Source organism: Chelonoidis abingdonii, chromosome 10 (assembly GCF_003597395.2).
Source record: "Chelonoidis abingdonii isolate Lonesome George chromosome 10, CheloAbing_2.0, whole genome shotgun sequence".
NCBI classification, from domain to species: Eukaryota; Metazoa; Chordata; order Testudines; family Testudinidae; genus Chelonoidis; species Chelonoidis abingdonii.
In genome coordinates, this window is record NC_133778.1 from 16775595 (window position 1) to 16795873 (window position 20279).

Consider the following 20279-nt stretch of genomic DNA (forward strand, 5'->3'; position numbering starts at 1 on the left):
TTTGCAAGGAGGGTAGAAAATGGAATGTTTTCCTTTCTTTGAAATTAGTTACATGCTTTGAACCTTGTTGGTTCTACACCTGTATGTGTGGAGGGGCGAGGGATATGTATATAGAAAATAAGGTAGAATCCAAATAATGTATTTTCATGCACTGAATGACTGTGTGTGAAAGACACTTACCGGGCCTTTAATTTCTCTTTCCCCACTTCTAAAATGGGCATGAATATAGCCACCTTTGTACAGGCACTTTTGAGCTTTTGGGATGAAAAGATCTATACCGTGTACATGCAAATCAGTTCTAATTTTAACATGTAATCATTCCTATTGACCTAAAAAGAGTCACAACCTTGTCTCATGGTATATTTGACACTCCTGTCACATTCTGCCTAATGTCCGTTTGCTTTGTACTGTCACCTTTGAGGCAGTAGTTCTCTTTCTGGCTGGTGCCAAAATGGTAACGAATAAAACAATTCTCGTATAGGTAGAAAAGAATGATGAAACAGTTTAATACTGTCCAGTACCCTCTATCTAGTCCTTTGTATATTCAAATAAAAAGTCATTTTCCATTTCTCAGTGAAAATCAATTAGAAGAATGAAAGGACCTTAAGAGAAGCTGAGATTGACTTCATAAGTAGTTTCACTTTTACTTAATTGGGGAAAGGCACACAAGTTGCAGGACACAGAGGTTGTACAGTTAACCTCTAGAGGGTGTGTCTGTGTCTTTTCAGGAGACTTTTCCATCTCAGCTGTGTGAGCCATACAATTGTAACTTCTGTCCTCACCTGAAACTGTGGCTGGGCAGCCAGCAAAGGATCTTGGACTACTCCAAATCTGTCTCTAGAGAGACTGGGGTTCACAAAACCCCATACTCCATCATGGAGTAAAGTGTGCACAGTGAAATGAGAGGTGGGTAGTGGTGGTGCATAGGGCACGAAGAGGCTTATTTTTAAGGTATGAGTCTTTTGGAGGCGTCCTTGAAATCTGTCATTCTTTCTGCAACATGCTGATGCTGAAGATCACTTGCCGTCTTTCATAGATATAAAGGTTTGATCTAGTGTCCTTGACCAACAATGTTTCCTGTTGCACAGCGTGCTGGGTATTCTGCCTGATTACTACCCTTGCCCCAGCAAAGGCTCTGTTTCACTGGTATGCTGTAAAGCTCTCTGGGATGAGAGGTAAATGTAAGATACATATAATGTGATTATTGTATTAGGCTTCTTATTGTGATACAATAGGCTTTTGTTATTAAGACAAACAGCAAGCAAAACCAAATTAATGTATTACACATCTCCTCAAGGCCGTGTGGGTTGGGAACTATTTACCACTAAAATCCCACCCGTATCCCACCCCCATCTGGAATTCTCTTGTTACTTCCTGTTTCACTAAAGCAATCCCAGAATGTGTTACTCTGTGACCTATGCCTTGGATTTCATGAGTTTCAGTGACACTGGCACTTCTGCTGTGTGTGATGGCCCATTCTAGGCTACTCTCTGTGAAACAGCAAGTACTAAGGATTTTGCAGAAGGGATGGGAAGGAGACTATTACAAGGTTCTCTAAAATGTTAGTGAAGCTGCTCTGGTCCTGATCCTATTGACAGCTTCCTGCTGCTTGGCCCCCGCAGTTTGCTTAGGGGAGGAGTTCAGGAGAAAGATCCTGCATTTAACTCCATATTCAGTTCTGCTTTGCAGTTCACCTTTTACTATCTCTACAAGGAAGCCACTGGAACACAAATTTCTAGCAGTGACTCTCAGCCCACACAATTTCTTAACACCTCAGGCTTTTGAAAATGTTTTTCTCACAAATAATCTGATTTTATCTCCAATTTTTAAAAAGGGAAGGAAATAGAATTTCCAGTTTTGTACCCATTAGAAAAATGCACAGTTGTGGGTCCTGAAACTGTATGAAAATAAGTTACAGTGGAAGAGCGTATGCTGACTTTTTATGGAGGTTTTCTAATTGTGTGTTTTAAAGGTGCCTTTAAATACTATTGAAGAATGAAAGTGATTTTTTTTTTAATTTAAATGAAGTTCAAAATGTACATGTCATCAAGGATCTATTTCCCCCTCTCCCCACATTCTTAAAATATTTTGGCTGACTCAGCCATACTTGAAGAGAATCTCCTTACTGTCTCACAGGGGCGAATTGAGAGAGATCATAAGGGACTTATGCCTGCACGTTGCAAAGAGCTCAGTGTGCGTGTGGACCCCATGAATACAAGGATCTTCCTGCATGAATCAGGGTCTAATACTACTTCAAATAAACGTCATGATTTCACAAAAGACATTGCAACCAAAATATTTTGACTGTTGCGAGGGGTGGGGGTGGGTGCACACTTATTCCTGGTGTATTGGGTGAAATCTTAGCCCGTTGAAGTCAGGGGGAGTTTTGCCATTGACTCCAGTAGAGCCAGGATTTCACCATGTACTTTCTTATGAAAACAGAAGAGCGCATGGAATTCATCCCTTACCATTCTTTTCTACCATTACCACTAATGAGATCAGAGGGACACCCCACTCCTAGACACCCTCTGTGGGACCAGTAGCCAAGAAAGGCTTTTAATCTGATCTACAATGGGTAAGAGTAAAGCAGCAATGAAAAGATACAGTTAGTTTTTATCCTTTGTGCACAGAGATTCTCATGGAAATCTCTCCCTACCCCCACACTCTCATTTTCAGAATTGCTATACGGAGGGTGGGGGTGGGTGAAGCTAATCTCTTTTAGGTCTGTGGGGCAAGGATCCCTTTTTGACATGGCTTTAAAGGTCACAGGCTCTTTTGCCTTTCTGTTATGCCACACAGCTGATTGTAAGCAAGCAGGCTGCCTAGGAGCACAAAAGAGTGCTGTCTGACATTTGGCAGAACACAGTTAATGTTACAGAGGAAGGGAAGCTGAAAACAAAACCGGACTCTATGCTATGCAAAGACACATCGGGGACAGAGCCCCTAGAGCACAGACAAAAGAGATACGTAGCATGCCACCCATACGTGTATTCTAGACAGGCCTAACAGAATTACTGGTGGCCTCTAATAAGTGAAATATGCACGCTACATTCTGAAAGCACTTGGCAAATGTTAATTAGACAAACGCTGCTTCAGTCAAAATGCCTGCTGATTCCAGGCAAAGACCACAGTATTTGTCAAAAACCCTTCTGTTCCGTAGACGATTGTACGTTAGGCTGTCTGTACCTGCCAGTTTTGAACAAGCATCAGTGTCTCTCACTCTCTCCATAACGTATGCAACAAAGGCACAGCCACACACAAACACATCTGCCTTGCTGTCTCCACTGCAAGCGAGACATCTCTTCTCTTGCAGCCACACAAACTAAATGAGTTTCACCATGCAAATTACCTCCTCCCACACCCACACATAATTTGTTACTGTTGTGCATTGCGTTTAAAAACAACGTGTTAGTTGTCCCAGTAGAGCAGCAGCTGAATGTTCCACCATCAGGGACAAGCCCAGAAAATGGGGCATCATTTCTGGGTGTTCACTTTCTATGCCAGTGGAGACTGAGGAGAGCATGCAAATCTTGCTCTGGATCTCTAGGGGAGGGCATGTGGGCTGTAGCACACTTGGGTGGGCCAGCATTGGGGGCAGTGTCCAAGCCACGGCTGAGATGGGCATGGGAAGCACCACCTTGCCCGTGATCTAGGCTGTGATGGAAATGAAAACTTTGAATGGCTTTTTGAGTGGAAAAACTCCTTTTAAACAAATTTGCCTCAATGGGTCTAGCTTGTTCCAATCCGGCCTGTGCTATGTTTGTAGGGTGACCAGATTTTTGGGTCTTTTTCTTATATTGGCTCCTATTATCCCCCACCCCCATCCCGATTTTTCACACTTGCTATCTAGTCGCCCTATATGTTTGTTCTATTTTCTCATTGTTATCAGCCAGCGGTTTCTTTAGGATCTCTTTTATTTTTACAGTCTAACCCCAAAATGGCCAGGACAAACACACTAATCAGAAGAGAATTAGGGCATCCTAAATACTACAGCACCTACAAATGTAGGCATCTTTCATTGGCCTCTTTTGCCCAAGTCTTGCAGCGCACGAGGGACTTGCTGTTCTAAGACCTTGTGCTGTAGAGCTGTAGAGGAATGTTACCTATACAGTGCGGTGAATGTTCATGATTGGCTTAAAATACCTAGGCTCTGTTTTATACACTCTCCTATGGTATTTTGGGAAAAAAACCAACAGCACCTCCCTAGATTGAGCTTCAGGGAGAATGTGATTTGAAATGAAAATCCTGCTGCCTCTTTTTTGTTTTTCCTCAAACCCTCCCCCATCCACTATCTTTTATTCTTTAGGGCCTGTAGACTGCGATTGCTTGACTGATCGATCGATCTGTGCCTGGCATTTCTCCACCTGCTGCAGCCTTATGTAGGGTTTCCTCTTCTAATAGGACCGATGCAACACATCCTTTTATGGATTTTGCTTTTCAAACCTGAGTTGAGGATAAAAGGCTTGAATTGCTGAACTCTGGTAGATATCCCAGCCCATTCTCCTCTTCTCTCCGTGCCAGCTTTCCACTTTATCTTTGGAGCTGCAGAGCCTAGCTTGTAATCAATAATGTTTGGTAAATGACTAGTCACAGAGAAGCTTTCCCTACATGTACTGGGCCAAATCAGTTCCTGGGGCAACTCTGTTGCAGTCAGTGGAGTTACACCAGCAATGAATTTGATCCTTACACTCTTCTGACTTGTCCCATTTGCTTACTGTGGCGCTCCCAGTTTCGGACTATAACATATTCAGATCTCTCTCTAGTACCTGCTGAATATATTCCGTGGTAAATACATGACATGTGGAGCCCTGACACGCGATATTTGGTATTTAAATCTGCTGAGAGCGAGAGAGAGATTGAAAGAAGCACGTTCTTAGCAATTTTCAGAATTCTAAAAAAACAACCAACCAACTTTCCCTCCCTGCTAATAATTGCCCCTTTGAAGCTTAACAATGAAATCTGTTTCCTCACTGTGTTCTCACTCATCCCCACCTCCCCTAATGCATCCAGCCTCTTTTTATTGCTGAGCGGCTCAGGAGGGCTGGGCATAGTGCCATGGCTGCAATGTAGTAGAAGAGCATTCACACGTGTTCTGAGGAGATGTGGTAAGTCTGTGCACACACACACACTTTGCAGTCCTATAGAGAAAGGGGTCATGGGAGGCAGGAGATTTGGACCTTGACGGCATCCATTCTAAAATGTTAATGGCCTTGGAGTACCGTCCTTGAGGTCATGGGTGCTACACCAGAGCTGCATTTGACCCCGAGAACCTGGTTTGTGGTATCAAATGGGGAAAGTAAACACAGCGGAGTGGATTCTTCACTGACGTCCAATCCTTGCAGCCCCACTGACTTCAAGGGAATTGTATGAGAGAGAGTTCCATGTGGGATAACGCTGATAAACATATAGTCAGAAAGGTGCTAATCAGTCACAATTGTCTGTGGGATTAACTTGTTTTAAAGAGAAAACTTCTTCTCTTGCACTTGCAGCACCAAAAACATCATTTGCACTTTATAATCAACTAAGCAGGTGCATCTAAGTGGGGATACAAGACGTGGGGTCTGGGTGGGAGGAGATGCGTGTGCTGTGGGTGGGTGTGTGTGTGTGTGTGTGTGTGTGTGTGTGTGAGAAAGGCAACTCCTGAAAGCCAGAACTAGAGCAATACTTTTTGTTAAGTGTCATTTTAAGCACTGTGGGTTTAATTACATGTGCAGTTGTACACCTATTTGCCTGACATCCATGGGCAACCATGATATCTATGCACAGGAATAGCCACTTGCATGAGTAGTAACCAAATTTGTGCACACAACCCTGACTGAACTAATTGAAAAACAAGCCTACGGCAACGCAGCTGTGGGGGTGTTTGGGTTTGTTTGGTTTTTTTGAACAAAACAAAACATTCTGATGGTTTTGAAATATTTCTTTCACCAAGGCAGTGTAAGAATTTAAGATGTAATGAAGTTGGGGCCTGATCCAAAGACCATTCAAGTTGATGGAAAGTTTCCTATTGACTTCAGCAGTCCTTGAAACAGGTTCAGAATGGTCAATAGCTTTTGGGAGTCTGCCATAGATTTGAAGAGTCTGAATGAATACAAGTAATTGGTACTTGCGTGCTAGGCAACAAGGTGTGGCGCAAACGTGGGGCAAAGTCAGTGGTGCTCGTGCCCTATGTGGCTAGTTGGGAGGCAAAGGAATGGGTGCCTGTGGGCAGTACAGCTTGATATGGGGAATATGGGCTGGCTGGCCAGGTGTGGGGCAAAGGGCGGGAAGGTTTAGGCAGCAGTAATTTCATTGCAGTGCTGATTGATCTTTCTTCCCTCTGCAGGTGAGAAGCCTTACAAGTGCTCGTGGGAAGGGTGCGAGTGGCGTTTTGCACGAAGCGACGAGCTCACAAGGCACTACAGGAAACACACAGGGGCAAAACCCTTTAAATGCAACCATTGTGACAGGTAATGCAGCCTTCTAAATCTAGTGTGCAAGCAAATGTACAGCTGGTGAAAGACAGCACACTGCCAGCCCCCAGGGACCAAAATCTCTGGTTTTTCACATAGCATATGCAGCAACAGTGCATGTTTGCTTACAGCGCATCACCAATGTGTTTTTTTGCCCTGAAACCCCTCTCTTCCTCAGTGGCCAGCAGGAGTGTCAGGAGTGGTGGGGGCGGGGGGGATTGGGAAGAGGAAGTTTGTCCACTAGCAACTGGGCTGAGACCAGCAACTAATTTCTGTACCTTTTTTTCTTATGGATACCTAAGCAGAAGCATGGAGTCAAGGCCAGATTATGGTCCCAGCGAAGTCAGTGGGAATTTTGCCATTGACTCTGACTGGAGCAGGATTTGGTCCAATGCACAGCTTTATTTAGCAAAATCTCACTTTAACGTACATAAACTCTACCCAACCTGCTAGCCACAGCAACATTTTGGCTTTCCCTCTCCATGATCTCATGCAACTTGGGCAACAACAAAAGACTGAATTCACAGCTGCCCTTCCTCGCTTACAAAATTGTGATCAGGCTCCACCTCTTGGCTTCCTGGTCCCTGTAAAGGAAGTCACCTAAAGACTGTCGAACCTCACAAACCAGTGGGTCAAGCAAGTCAACACAGCCTAAGATAGGCAGTAAGTGGTGAGATCTCCACAGGTTCTCAGGTGAATGGTGAAGGAACCCAAGATATAGAACCAAACCGAGGGGACTGACAGCATTTTCCCTTTTCTGCATGTTAAATCTATCATTGATCTTCTGGTTCAGTTAATTGAGCACACAGCCCTATATTTGCCTCTCTTCCTAGAGGCAGTTGGAGGGACAGTTCCTGGGGAAACAAAGGGCAACATTTTCAAAAATGCCTATGTGATGTAGGCACATCTGAAAATTTTACCACAAGGATTTTGAGTGAAATCAAAGAGGCCATGACTGTTCACGCTGACTGAGAATCTAGTCCTCTTGTCTTTAAATCACACACTTGACAACCTCCATTTTATGTGGTACTGTAGATTCAATATTTTGTCATCTGTCTTTTTAAGCACCTAGATCTAGGATAGGTACCCAAAGCCAGCTTTTCCAAAGAACTCCTCATCCAACAGCTCTCATTGGGGCAGCTAAAAATGAGGTGACTGGGTTTGCCTCGAGAGCTGTCTGCTCAGCATCTGTCATCCAGAACAATGGGAGGTGCTGGCCGCAGATTCCTCTTGAAAATCTGGCCTCTTCATTCAGGTGCCTGAATGGAAGCAGAGCTCTTTTGAGAATCTGGTCCCAGTTGCAGCTGCTGAGCATTTTTGAAAATCTGGCTCTTTAAAATAAATATATAATTACTGTGGAGCAAGAGAGACACTACACAAGGAATCACATCTGACAGTACTGATGTTATCAGACAATAACCCCCCTCCCAAACTGGAGGATGGCAATGCCCACGGTGAAGGCTGGATCCAGTGTAGGCATAATCAAATCATGTGCTTGCATCCGAACATGTTATCCGGCTAATCCTATTTATATATATTTTTAAGAGGCTTAAGAAAATTACCCATCTTTTTAATGCAGCACTAAGGTTCTCCGTTATGATAAGAAAATGGTTTGTAATATAATAGAGAGTTTATAAAGCCTGTGGGCACGCCAGACTGGCCAAGAGCATGCACAGAAAAATGATACATCGAACATAAACATGGACAAATCCTTTGATGGGAAGGAAATTTGATCATTTGCACATCCTGTCTTTCCAAGATCCTCCTCCTCCTTGCTCCCATGCCCCCAACCAAGGGCTTCCTCTGTCTTTTATCCCTGGATTATCTCTTGTTTGCTCATAATGATAAAGGATAAACCAAGCACAAACCCTCTGGATTCTTGCCTTTTTATAAGTATCTCTGTGAAGTAGAAGAACATTGGTGTTCTTCATTTTTATTGTAAGAGGCTGCTTTCTGCTGGTCTTTGCTCTTTAAGAACCGACCAAGCTCCCCCAGTCCCTTAATCCCCAAACAAACAAACCACCCTTTTTGGTTCCTGCTGCAAAAAGACAACAGTTGTGATCATTCAGATCCAAGGAGATCTCACTACCTACTATTAACACCACAATCTCCTTTAGTCGTTTGTCACATGTTGAGCTGGAAGAATACCACCCCTCTCTTTTTATCTAAGTGTTTTTTCTATAGCAACCCTCATCATAGTGTCTATTTGCGGTTTTATTCTATGAATTTGTTCCCTTAAAAATGTCAATTTTTCCTCCTTTGACCAGAACTATGGCTAGGTAAAAAGTATTCACCAGTTTAAACTGATCACATGTGGTGTAATCTGTCCACCAGTTTCTCACCACCCTTTCACTGGGTCTAGTTTGGGAAGCTCAGGGACTCGCTGTGTTCAAAGTGGTGTACTTCGCTAGGCCTGCTTTGGACTTCACACTTTCTTTCCTTTCTCTTCCTCTTTCCAAGTGTGCTAACCTCCCGCTACTCCAGGCCTGGATTCAGGCATGCCCTTAAGCACATACTTCAGTCCAGCTGTATTCAGGAAAACATTTAAGCACGTGCTTCAAGTTAAACAGGTGCTTTCTTGAATTAAGGTCCCAGATAGAATCCCATTTCTCCGTCTCTAAACTGCTGCCTCTTAGATTTCTTTTTAAGTTCTTCCTTTTCACCATCCACTAATGACAGAAGGGTCCTTGCCTACAGTAAACATCCTGGTTTTCTGAGCTTTAAGTAGCCTTAAGTACATCTTTCAGGAGTCTTGATGTAGTGTAAACCAACTGCACACAACTCTTCAGAGGTGAAGGCGAGTACTTTGGCCATCAGAGCATGAAAATGGTGATTTAACTACCAGTAGGGGGAGTGTTTATGTACGTGATCCATCAACGAGTCCATTGAAAACCCCTCTTTCAGGGCTGTGGATTTACACCACTAGCCTTTTGGATTGTATTCATGCTATCAGCCTAGAGGACAATTTTAAAAACAACAGATATAGGTCGATTCAGGTGTTATAACTTTTAGTGACAAAAGGAAGTGGGAGTGCGGAGGCAGGAAGCTAGACGTCTGTCACTTTGTTTTCTCCCTCCCCAAGTGCGCACGCACACACACTTTCTCTCTTTTTCAAACAATGTTGGTGGCATCTTTTTAAAGCACCGAAATTTCAGGCACACACAGTCTTTGGCGTAAACGGGGGTGCTGAGGGTTTTGTAGCAGACCTTTGGCCTTGGGTGTAAACACAATCCCCTTTCAAGACAAAGAGAGTTAACAGCTGAAGTTTCTTCTGGAAAAACAGGATCCTTTAAAATGAAGTGTTTAGTTTTGCCCCCACGTCTTACAGGACACGGATCGTATTGTAAATGTTGGTTGGCAAACTATCACAGATGTGAGGAGCAGCATATGTACAGCGAGTGGTGTGTGCTTTGGAGGCAGCAGGGGAGAAAGCAGAGGGAGCTGAAATAGCCCAGAAGGAAATGAAAGAGTCCCCAGGGTGGCTGAGGCACCATGACCATGTTGGTTATTGGAGTTGCCGAAGAATTAGTTGAGAAGCTTTTCAGAACCATGGGTGACTTTACATACCCTATATCAGGACACCCGGGTGAGCTATGGCCGCAGCTGTCACGTTTCCCTCAGTTGAACACGTGATGTAAAACTCTTCAACTTTATTCTAATATATATATATATATATATATATATATATATATATATATATATATATATATGGGTATCCTCCTTGACTGCAAGCGAAGACCCATGTGCTCCCCTCCACACAGCTGGAGGGGTAGGTATATTGCTAAGAGGACCAAATCCCACTGGGCAGGATCTGGGAAGAGGAAAAAGATGGCTGAACATTATATTCTCTTCCCATCCCAGCTGCCTCCTCTTGTTGCTCTGCAGATGCGGAGATGAAACCCAGCAGCATGTTTGGGAGTAGGCAGTTTATGTCCATGCAAGCCCATCAGGAACTATGATATTTTTATGCACTGCAAGCAGTCCCTGCTAGGAACAATGCAGGGACACATGCAGCCTTTCTGAATCCTTTAGGGGATATGTGCTGGGCGTGAGTACAACATGCAGCAAATAGAGATGGCAAAGTTGTGGAGACAGAGACTTGTCCTGTGGAAGACCAGAGATCCACAGGATTTTCCTTCATGGATCCCTATCTCAGAACCTATTGAGGACAACTGCCCATTCTGGGCCAATTCTACAGCCAGCACCAGTTCCAAGGAGGGAAAACGTGGCTGGACCTCAGCAACTTAATAGCTGCAGATGTGTCCTGGGCTTTTTGATAGTAGAATATAGCTGTAAAATTTTGTGGGGACTTCACCTAAGAATGGCCATACTTGGTCAGACTAAAGGTCCATCTAGCCCAGTATCCTGTCTTCCAACAGTGGCTAATGCCAGGTACCCCAGAAGGGATTACCTGTTCTGTTCATTATCAAGTGATCCATCCCGTTGCCCATTCCCAGATTCTGGCAAACAGAGGCTAGGGACACCATCCCTGCCCATCCTGGCTAATAGCCATTGATAGACCCATCATCCATGAATTTATCTAATTCTTTTTTGACTTTTTTTTCCCCAGTTGAAACTGTTGTCCTCCTCTAGGAGCCTCCCCAGTAGATGACGTTAACTGAGTTACTAGCCGGGAAAGAGCCCGTAGGATTAGTTATGTATCATTTTATTAGGTGTAAAAATATATTGGAGCAGAACATACGGTTATTGTTACAAAACAAAGTTTTGGTTCTGTTATTAACATTAACAAATCTTGCCACGTCAGTGACTCAGCAAAACTTTTAATCAGTATTGTTTCTGGTTATTAGCAGGCATCTGAGAGAAGCAATGGTCAGGTGGTGGTCTTGCGGCTGGTCATAGTCTAAATTGCCAGCTGGTGCCTGTCTTACTGGCACCCAGGCTTGTTTTGGCAGCTGTAATATCCATAGCATGCTGCTTTCTCCATTATCCTGATGAGAGAGATAGCTGTTCAGGGATATATTTGGTACCCTGCAGCTAAACAATACTAGCTGTGGTGAGCCTTGTGTATTAGAAGCCCCCTGTCCATTGTAAGGCTTTCCTCTCTCTGTCTCTCTCTCTCCAGATTTAATGCACATACTTCACCCTGGAACTTAAAAGAAGGCAGGATTCCAAGTCCATACCATTCTAAAATTGTTTTTTTTAGTTTTTTCCTACTCTGCTTTGTAAAGAAGCATGGACCAGATCCTTAGCTGGTATGAATCAACATAGCATCATTGATTACACTGGAGCTATGCCGATCCATTGAGGATCTGGCCAAGGTGGTCTTCTTGCAGATTTTCTGCTCTTACAAACATTTATCATATTTGCTCACCCCTGCATACAAGTAGTAGTAGGAACACAGAGAATCAGAAAATAATGGCAAAAGGACAGACTAAGTGCACTACCAAGTCTTTCCCCTCTGATTTTCATGATTCTTTTTTTCCTTATGCTGAAGGCACCCAGGGGACCTGTTTATCTGGATGTTTTTCTTTAAACTTTAAAAACAAAACAAAACAAAAAACAAAAAAACGACTGAGTTAATTTCCTTACCTGCTTCTTACTGAGAAATGCAGACCTGGCCTCTTATTTTGATGCCCAAGTGGGTGCTGAGGTGTTTTGAAGAAATGACCACACCTCAGGGTGCTGAGCACTGGAAAATATGCAAAATTATTTAAATTTTATTACTACAGCTACTTGCTTAATGAGTTAGCTTGCCTATTCCCCAGTTTCTAACAGTATGAATCTGGTGGGGTTGGAGTGAAGGGAGAATAATCTACTAACGAAGAGCCAGCATAGCTACTTATCTTGAATGGTGGAGGGGAAGTCACCTTGATTTTGTGACCACATGTGGCATGTTCCAGGGAACTGCTGTAAACCTGGATGAACATTGTTCTTGTGCATGATGGTGGAGGAGCAGAAAGGCCTGTTTTGTAAAATCCTTGTTTTGTTTGTTTCGCAGGTGTTTTTCCAGGTCTGACCATCTTGCCCTCCACATGAAGAGACACATCTAAGTACCTAAAATCAGTCAGCATGGCATGGATGTCAGCTGAGCTAAAAAAGACACGGCATGAAGGGTGGAACTCAGTTATAACCCGCTGCCTTGATCACATGTAAACCTCTGTACACAGACCACACACTCACACTGTCATGCACCCAACTATACTTAAATACATATATCTGTTCTTTATGCCTTGCCCCAGCGGGATGGAAGAAGGTGCAGGAGAGGAGATGGGGTAGAGGTGAAGTCAGTAAGATAGAACAATTGCTTACAGTGCTTCATCACCCTTGGATTTGTTTCCAGCTATTGCCAGTAGAAATCAAGGTAAATGGAAGAGGCTTCTCTGCAGGTGGACAGCAAGTAGGAGGGGCTTATTTAACTCGCTTCTCAATGCAACTCCATAGGAGAATATGTCGTCTTGAAGTTGCATATTTGTAGCACTAACTTTTCTTTTTAAATAGATGGGGGTGGGGGGAAATAATGACCTAGAAAACCAAATCCCAGTTTGGTAGCCAAAATTAACCTCTTGGTTCCTTTGTTCTTTGTCTGAGAATTCCTACTGCTCGACACGTCAAACTTCTCACAGACACTTTGATCTGTCTTGGTTTTGGTTCTTCCTAGAACTGAGCTATTAAGATCCTTTTACGTCAATACCAATGGCCTTAATGGCAGTTGACTGTGGAGTGACACTTGTGACATAAACATCATCTGTTTGGCCTGAGTTTATGTAGACTTCATGGAGGACAATATTTTTGTTTGGGTATTTTTGTGTTAACTTTTTTTGGTTATTGCATGCCCTATGCACTGGTAGGGATTATGGAAGCTGCTGGCATGACTGGAAAGCAGCCAAAGGAAGAGTCCCTGAAACACCACATTATATCTCCATAGGCATCACCTTATTGCCAGAGCTAGGACTTCTTGTTTTGTCTAATGAAAACTTGAAAAGCTCACGTGGAAGCTTAGACATTTTATCTTTTCTCCATGAACAAGTGATCTTCAGAACTCCTTTTCTTCACCTGCTTATCTGTCTTGGACTGGCCAATCAGGCATGACTACAGATTTCCTTCAGCGCCATGTGAGCATGTTGGCTACAATCCACAGTGATTGACAAATTGTGTTGCGTGTTCTTGTTATTCTATTGACCAGTTTAAAACATTGACTTTTATTTGTTGAAAGAGCACCTGCAAACATTTATTTTCAAAGCCTAACTTGGTTAAGCATCTTAAAAAAAAAAAAAGCCAAAAATACTACTCCAGTCCCAGAGTGGGAAGGTGAGACTGCTTCCAAATAAAGTGGCTTCATTCAGCATTAATCTTTTAAAGTAAAGATCACAGTCCTCCTTTGCCATTCATGAAGGTGATGGTATAGCCCACTGATATAAAAAAAAATTGTAAGACTATTTAAAGGGTGAATGAAGGGTTGGCTTTTATGCACAGCACTAAGGATTTTCCAAGTGATTGGTCTAAAGTATTGGTATCATGGGTCCTATTTGACCTTCAGTCTGTACCATCCAGGATCAATGGAAGCCTCATGCTCACCCTTGAATCCTGTAGATAATTTGACCATCTTAACTCAAAGTGGACTAAATTTCTTGTTTAAAAAAAAAAAAAGTAATATATGTATAAATACAACTTGCATTTATAGCAAGTTGGCACTGGCCCTAACTCCAAAGACTGCCTTTAGGACCATATAAAATGGCCTATGCAAGCAGGTGGGGTGGTCATTAGGACAGGTTGTATATTTTGTATATTCTGGGACCCTCCCTACAAGACATGTCTAGAAATGAAACAAAATGGCATGTGGTCCACAAATGGTTGCTGCTCTTTATACTGTACTAGCCAACTGCCCTCCTTTGACTGTTTTGACTCATTGACTGTTAAATATTTCCCTTTTGGGATGCAGAACTGAACTCTTAAAAAAAAAAATCCATAGCTGTAAAATGCAAGAGCAGTCACTGGAATCATTGGTACTTGCGTTCTCAGCGTTTGCGCAACCTTTGTTCCAGTCAGAGATTGAATCTACCTGAAAGATGTTTATTTTGCTCACAGTTTTTACAAACACTGACTGACAGTTGGACACTTTGGTGGGGAATATGATATCTGGCCCATATGGTATGAGATATGGACCAAAATCTAACCATCTTTTTGGGGGGCAATGATGTAACAGTGAAAAAAGTAAGAGAAAATTGAGTTTTAGTCCAAAGATTTAAAAAAAAAAACAAAACTAAACTTTACTATTAAAAAAAATTACTGGAGCACTGCTTGCTGACAATCTCGTCGTTCTCTGCTTATGTATTTGCATACTTCTTATGGCCATTCCATCCAGGAGTTCAGCTGGGTTCTGGAGAGCCCTACCACCCACCTTGTGTTTGAATATGTGGAGCATCTTACCAGGATGTATCATGGGAGCTTGAGGATACTTGAACCTCGGTTGCATGAAACTATAGAGCATCCATTGAGTGCATTGGATAAAAATATAGTAAACTCTAGAAGAAATTCATTCCCATAGCATCCTACAGTACATGTGCACATACCCGCCACTACATTAGTCATTGGCTATGAACCTGTATAAATATTCTCTTCAGAACTCTAGGTACTCCTGCCTCTAGAAATGTTACTAATAGTCCAGAAGACTTAATTTTAAAGGCAATTTAAGTACAAGGCTCTATTTTAAAAATGAAAAAAAATTGAGAGAAAATATTTGCTTCCTCTTGTCACTTGAGGTCTTGTTGACATCTTGTTTAAAATATAGTAGAACAAGGGCCCTTTAGATAAATATCAAAAATTTCTGAAATATTTGGAAACTCGTTAGTTCTACAGATAGGCCTGAATCAAAATCCTGGATCAAAACACTCCAAAACCATAGGAAATAGGTTCAGAATCCAAACCAAGACTTGGATTTCTCAGTTGGGCCCTGTCAGTAATGGTCTTCTAACTTTGAAAGAGAAATGTTGGGTTTCAGGACCATCACTGATATATTTCAGAGACATCTGTAATCTGCGTATATTGTGTCTCAGCTCAGTGCACTCTGTCAGTCATTTTATGGCAGAAAAAGCTTGTTCTAGTATCATAGAGGACAATGAGTAAAGCAAACAGTTTGTTCATAGTTAAGATTTTTCAAAAGCGACAAGGATTTTGGGTGCCCAACTTGGGACAACTTAAATGGGTCTGATTTCCATGCGTTGGTGCTCAGCACTCTGTAGAAAAACCAGGGCCCTTTTAAGTCGAGAGCTCAAAACCTGAGGCACCCAAGATCACTAGCCACTTCTGAAGGTCTTAGTCCATGTTTTTCTGCTACAGCTGCATTCACTTCATCCACTGTAACACTAGTAACATTCAACCTGGGATACATGAAAAATGGGAAAGGGCTAATCCTCTCTATAAGGCTGCTTTGGGAACCAAGTTATCTAGCAGCTTTACAAAAGAGCCTTAAAGGGAGGGCTTTACCTGGTTTCCCTTCAGTTTGAATTCATGCCCATTTGCAGAACAGAAGCCATATAAAATGACCAGACATGGCTTCCAAGATCACTGGGGAAATTGTGTGGTTGGAACAAATTGAGACACAAGTCCCACAAAAAAACCTGATGCCTACAAACTGGTGGGAAAAGAGCACAGAGGAGGAACATGAGTTTCTCTGAATAGTGATATAGCATTAGTCTGGAGAAGAGCACTTCATCTATTAGGAAACTGGGGTGCCTGAATTATTCTGGATTTACACTGGTGTAACCGAGCAGAATGTACACCCTTAATGGAGTTCTGCTTCAAAGAGTGAGTTAAAGTTTCATTATGAGGCTTTATTTTTTTCTTTCAATTATTCCATATCAGATTTTCTTGGTGTAGGTGTAAAAGCCGGTTATCTCATAACTCAGCTTGGGATCTGACATGCAAGTTGGGTTTCCTTCTTTCTTTGGGGTCACCTTTTTGATGTATATCCTCAGCACTCCTGTTGTGTCTCACGGTTCCCATATCAACCATGGAGGGCCATAATGCCATATTCTTAGTCACTTTTCAGGGTAACAAAAACAACCCCCAAAAGTGTTGATATAATATACAAAATGCCAGACAATTCCAGCAATTCAAGTGAGAGTCTATCAAATACTTCAATCCTTTACTCCAGTGACCAGCATTCTATCTGCTGAACTATAGAATTACATCCTCAGTGGTTAGAAAACAAAAAGGTGGATATAATTTGCTATTAAATTCCATGAATGAAATCCTAATCCTCGTGTCAAGACTCTCGTTGACTTCACTGGTGTCCAGAATTTCATTTTGTGGCGTTGATTCTTCGCTCTATTAGACTGGTGTAGCAGAACATAGAATCAGGCCTAGAGGTGTTCTACAGACCTCTATTAGTTTTCTAATAGAAAAGTCCTATAGAATTTAATAAGGAGGAGAGAAGTCTTGGGAAAAAAAAAAAAGTTATGGAAGTCCCAGTATGACTTTGTCAGCAGACACTACTGTACCATGCAGCCTACCATCTAACGTAATTTACATCACTGTGCCATATGCACATTAGAATACTATCTTTCTTCTCATTGGCAGCAGGGTTCACTGGAATCTGATTTTTTTATTTTTTATTTTTTTTAAAAAGGCAAGCACCATTTTACTTGATACCCTGAAACCATTGACCAAATATGGGAGAAGAGGGTGAACTGGAATGTAAAAGTGGGACCCACTCGTTGCTTTCAGGACTCTGTGTTTAATTTAAACTAAAAGCAACAACTAACCTTTGATGTCCTACTTAAAACCGAGACAATGGATGAATATGGTGGCTAGTGTGACTGAATGCACCTTCTCTGTGACTTGATCACTATTTGCGAACTCAGAAGCTCTCTCTCTCTCATTGTTCCCCAGTTTTGGGCATTTTTGTTTCTTTAGCAGTTTCCAATACAAAGATTGCCTCCCTATTTAAGCTGCTGGGATCTTTGCTTCTCTATGTACCGAAGAGATCATAACTGATGCTTGCCATATAAGAAACAAATCAAGCTTGTTTAATTGTTTCCTTTTTTCCCCTCCACCTTACATGTGTCAAGGTATAAAAAAAAAAAAAAGTGAAGGGAAAAAGTTTGTAAATAATTTCGCTTTCACAAGGCCATCCGCCAGCGGCTCCAGGATTTTTAAATCACGCTTTTATTCATGCGTCAACACATCTTGGCATCCCCATGCAGTATGATTTTGTACGTTTAAGCTTTCATATTTGTGGGCAAAACCTCTAACCCAACACTCCCTTAAAATACATTTTGTTGGTTCCTGATAGATCATATATTTTACAAAGAATGTGAAAATAACTATTCAGCATTGGCTTGAAAAACAAAAACATGAAAATCCTCTTCTTCATAAGATTTTACACCCATTGACTGAAGAGTCTTGCCTTCTCTTACTAGCATTATTTCTAGTCCCTTGGAATGATGATTTCACAATGAAGCTAATGTGGTTAATCTTCCAAGTGTTGCATTAATAATAACCTGGACAAATTCTGCAATCTTACTCAGCCACAACATCTCAGTGGCAAGTTTTGCCCATAAAAGAATTGCAGGAGTTGGCCCACACACGCTAAGGTCTCTCATATGTAGTGAAACTTTTCTCTCTTCTTTGAGAAAGAGGTCAGTTATATTAAAAAATGTCGTGACCGGCTGCCTTCTGTACCACCTCAAAAGTGGATTTACCTAACTGAAAACATTCAGAAGCAGATGTTTTCAAACAGGGTTTTGGGTTTTTTCCCTCCTTAAAGCTTATCAATAGCATTTTTATGTAAACATTAGAGTTGGACTGTTCATAATTTTCAAAATGAAAACATTTCCTTTTAAGTGTTTTGATTCCAACTTCTGTATACTGCCAGAAAACAGGTCCTATCCCCTCTCTCTGGGTGTGTATGTACAGCACGTACTTACATGGAAGGAGAAATTGAGCTACTGACATTTTCAGTGTGGTAGCCAACTGTGCCTATTGCCTTTGGTTTGGGGAAGGTGCTTATTGTTGCCAGTGCATTTTAGAAATAGCTTGGGCGTACATAGGAAGTTTTCAACCATATTTGTTGCTGTGTGTTGTGAGCTAGTCGGCTGCAAACTAGGGGGCGGGGGAAAGAAGGGCTCAGACTATACCCTGAGAGTGAAACAGAATGGAGAGAGATGACATTTTTAGCCTTTATCTTTGGACTGTAGAGCAAAATAAAAGTCCCAGAAAGGCCTGTTGGCTAGGGGGCTGATCCTTAGCTTATATTTTAACCCCTCTCTCCTGTAGTTTAGAACACAAGCCCTACAGGCTTTGAGAGTAGCTTGAAACACTGATTTAAACACTACTTTGTTACCAGGGCCTTGTCTCTACCAGACAAGTTGCACTAGTTTTATTAAATCAGGCTAGTTAAACTAATAAAAAAGAGCCGCTACATAGGTGCACTTAACCTTTGCTCAAGTCTGTTTAGTTTGAATTGGTAACTTTTAATTAATCTTAACTGATGTAAGAAACAGCTAAGCTATTTTAGGTGCCTTTATATTGGAGGCTGGCTCCGGTTTAACTAGATTGATTTTTAAAAATCAATCCAGAGGAACTGCTGTAACTTTTCTCACATAAAACAAGGCCTGAGTATTTCTGCTCATTTAAACGGGAAGTAAACAATAATAAGGCCAAGATATTTTTCTTTTATAGCAAAGTTTACTTTCTGCCCCCCACCCCCCTATTTAAGCTCTTTCTTGCTCCCTACCATATTAGTCTTTCCTTTAACAAAAAAAGTCTGAGTGCTCCCCATTGGAAGCAAAAACAACCCCCCCCACACACACTCACCATAGCTTGAAGGATGTTCATTTTGCACTATAATTTTTCTTTTGCCAGATGTGTCTAACAAGTGTATTTGGAGATGCTCTCAGTCACATTCTCTCAGGCCTACTCTGGTATTTCTAATATATCACAGAAGTACCCAATCTTGTAGCCCTCAGTTCTGCCTTTTTTTTTTTTTTGACATTTTATTTTTTTTAAGCTTTTTATAAATATATATATATAAATATAAATATTAATTTGTCAGTTTTTTTGCTGTACAAAAAGTCTTAAGATTTAAAAAATATTATTTGTATTATATGATGGTGGTATGTTAATGTTACAAAATTATTAATGAAGAAAAAATTTATTTTTGTTACTGGTCTGTTTCATAATTCTTTTTTAAATTGGTATATTGTAAGATATCTATGCAAAAATGTTATGTGATGCATTTTTATTTAAGAATGTAATATGTGTAATAAACAGTAGAATGTGTTTGGCCTGAAAATGGTCAGTGTATCCTGAATGTTATTTCCTTATCGGAACTTCTCTGAATGAAACCTCTTTAGATAATAAGGCCTTAACGCTGCAAACACGTACATAGAATCATAGAACCATAGGGTTAGAAGGGACTGCAAGGGTCATCTAGTCTAACCACTTGCCAAGATGCATGATTTGTTGCGTCTAAATCAGGGATCGGCAACCTTTGGCACACGACCAGCCAGGGAAAGCCGCTGGCGGGCCAGGCCGGTTTGTTTACCTGCCGCGTCCACAGGTTTGGCTGATTGCAGCTCCAACTGGCTGCAGTTCGCCATCCCAGGCCAACAGGGGCTGTGGGAAGCAGCGTGGGCAGAGGGATGAGCTGGCCACCCTTCCCACCTCATTGGCCTGGGACAGCAAACGGCAGCCAGTGAGAGCTGCGATCAGCCAAACCTGTGGACGTGGCAGGTAAACAAACTGGCCCAGCCCATCAGCAGCTTTCCCTGGCGGGCTGCAGGCCAAAGGTTGCCGACCCCGATCTAAAATTATCCAAGACAGATGGCTGTCCAGCCTCTTTTTGAAAACCTCCCATGAAGGAGA

At 41.9% G+C, this 20279-nt stretch overlaps 1 protein-coding gene across 2 annotated transcripts in view; it reads left to right on the forward strand.

The window, feature by feature from the left end:
- Window positions 1-19707, forward strand: part of KLF7 (KLF transcription factor 7) — a 70235-nt gene extending 50528 nt beyond the window's left edge. For both annotated transcript variants that reach the window (XM_032765103.2, XM_032765104.2), the window contains exons 3-4: window positions 6326-6449; window positions 12412-19707. In XM_032765103.2, the coding sequence (XP_032620994.1) occupies window positions 6326-6449; window positions 12412-12463 (176 nt within the window). In that variant the 3' untranslated portion in view covers window positions 12464-19707. The remainder of the gene's footprint in view (window positions 1-6325; window positions 6450-12411) is intronic.
- The last annotated feature ends 572 nt before the right edge of the window (window positions 19708-20279 follow it).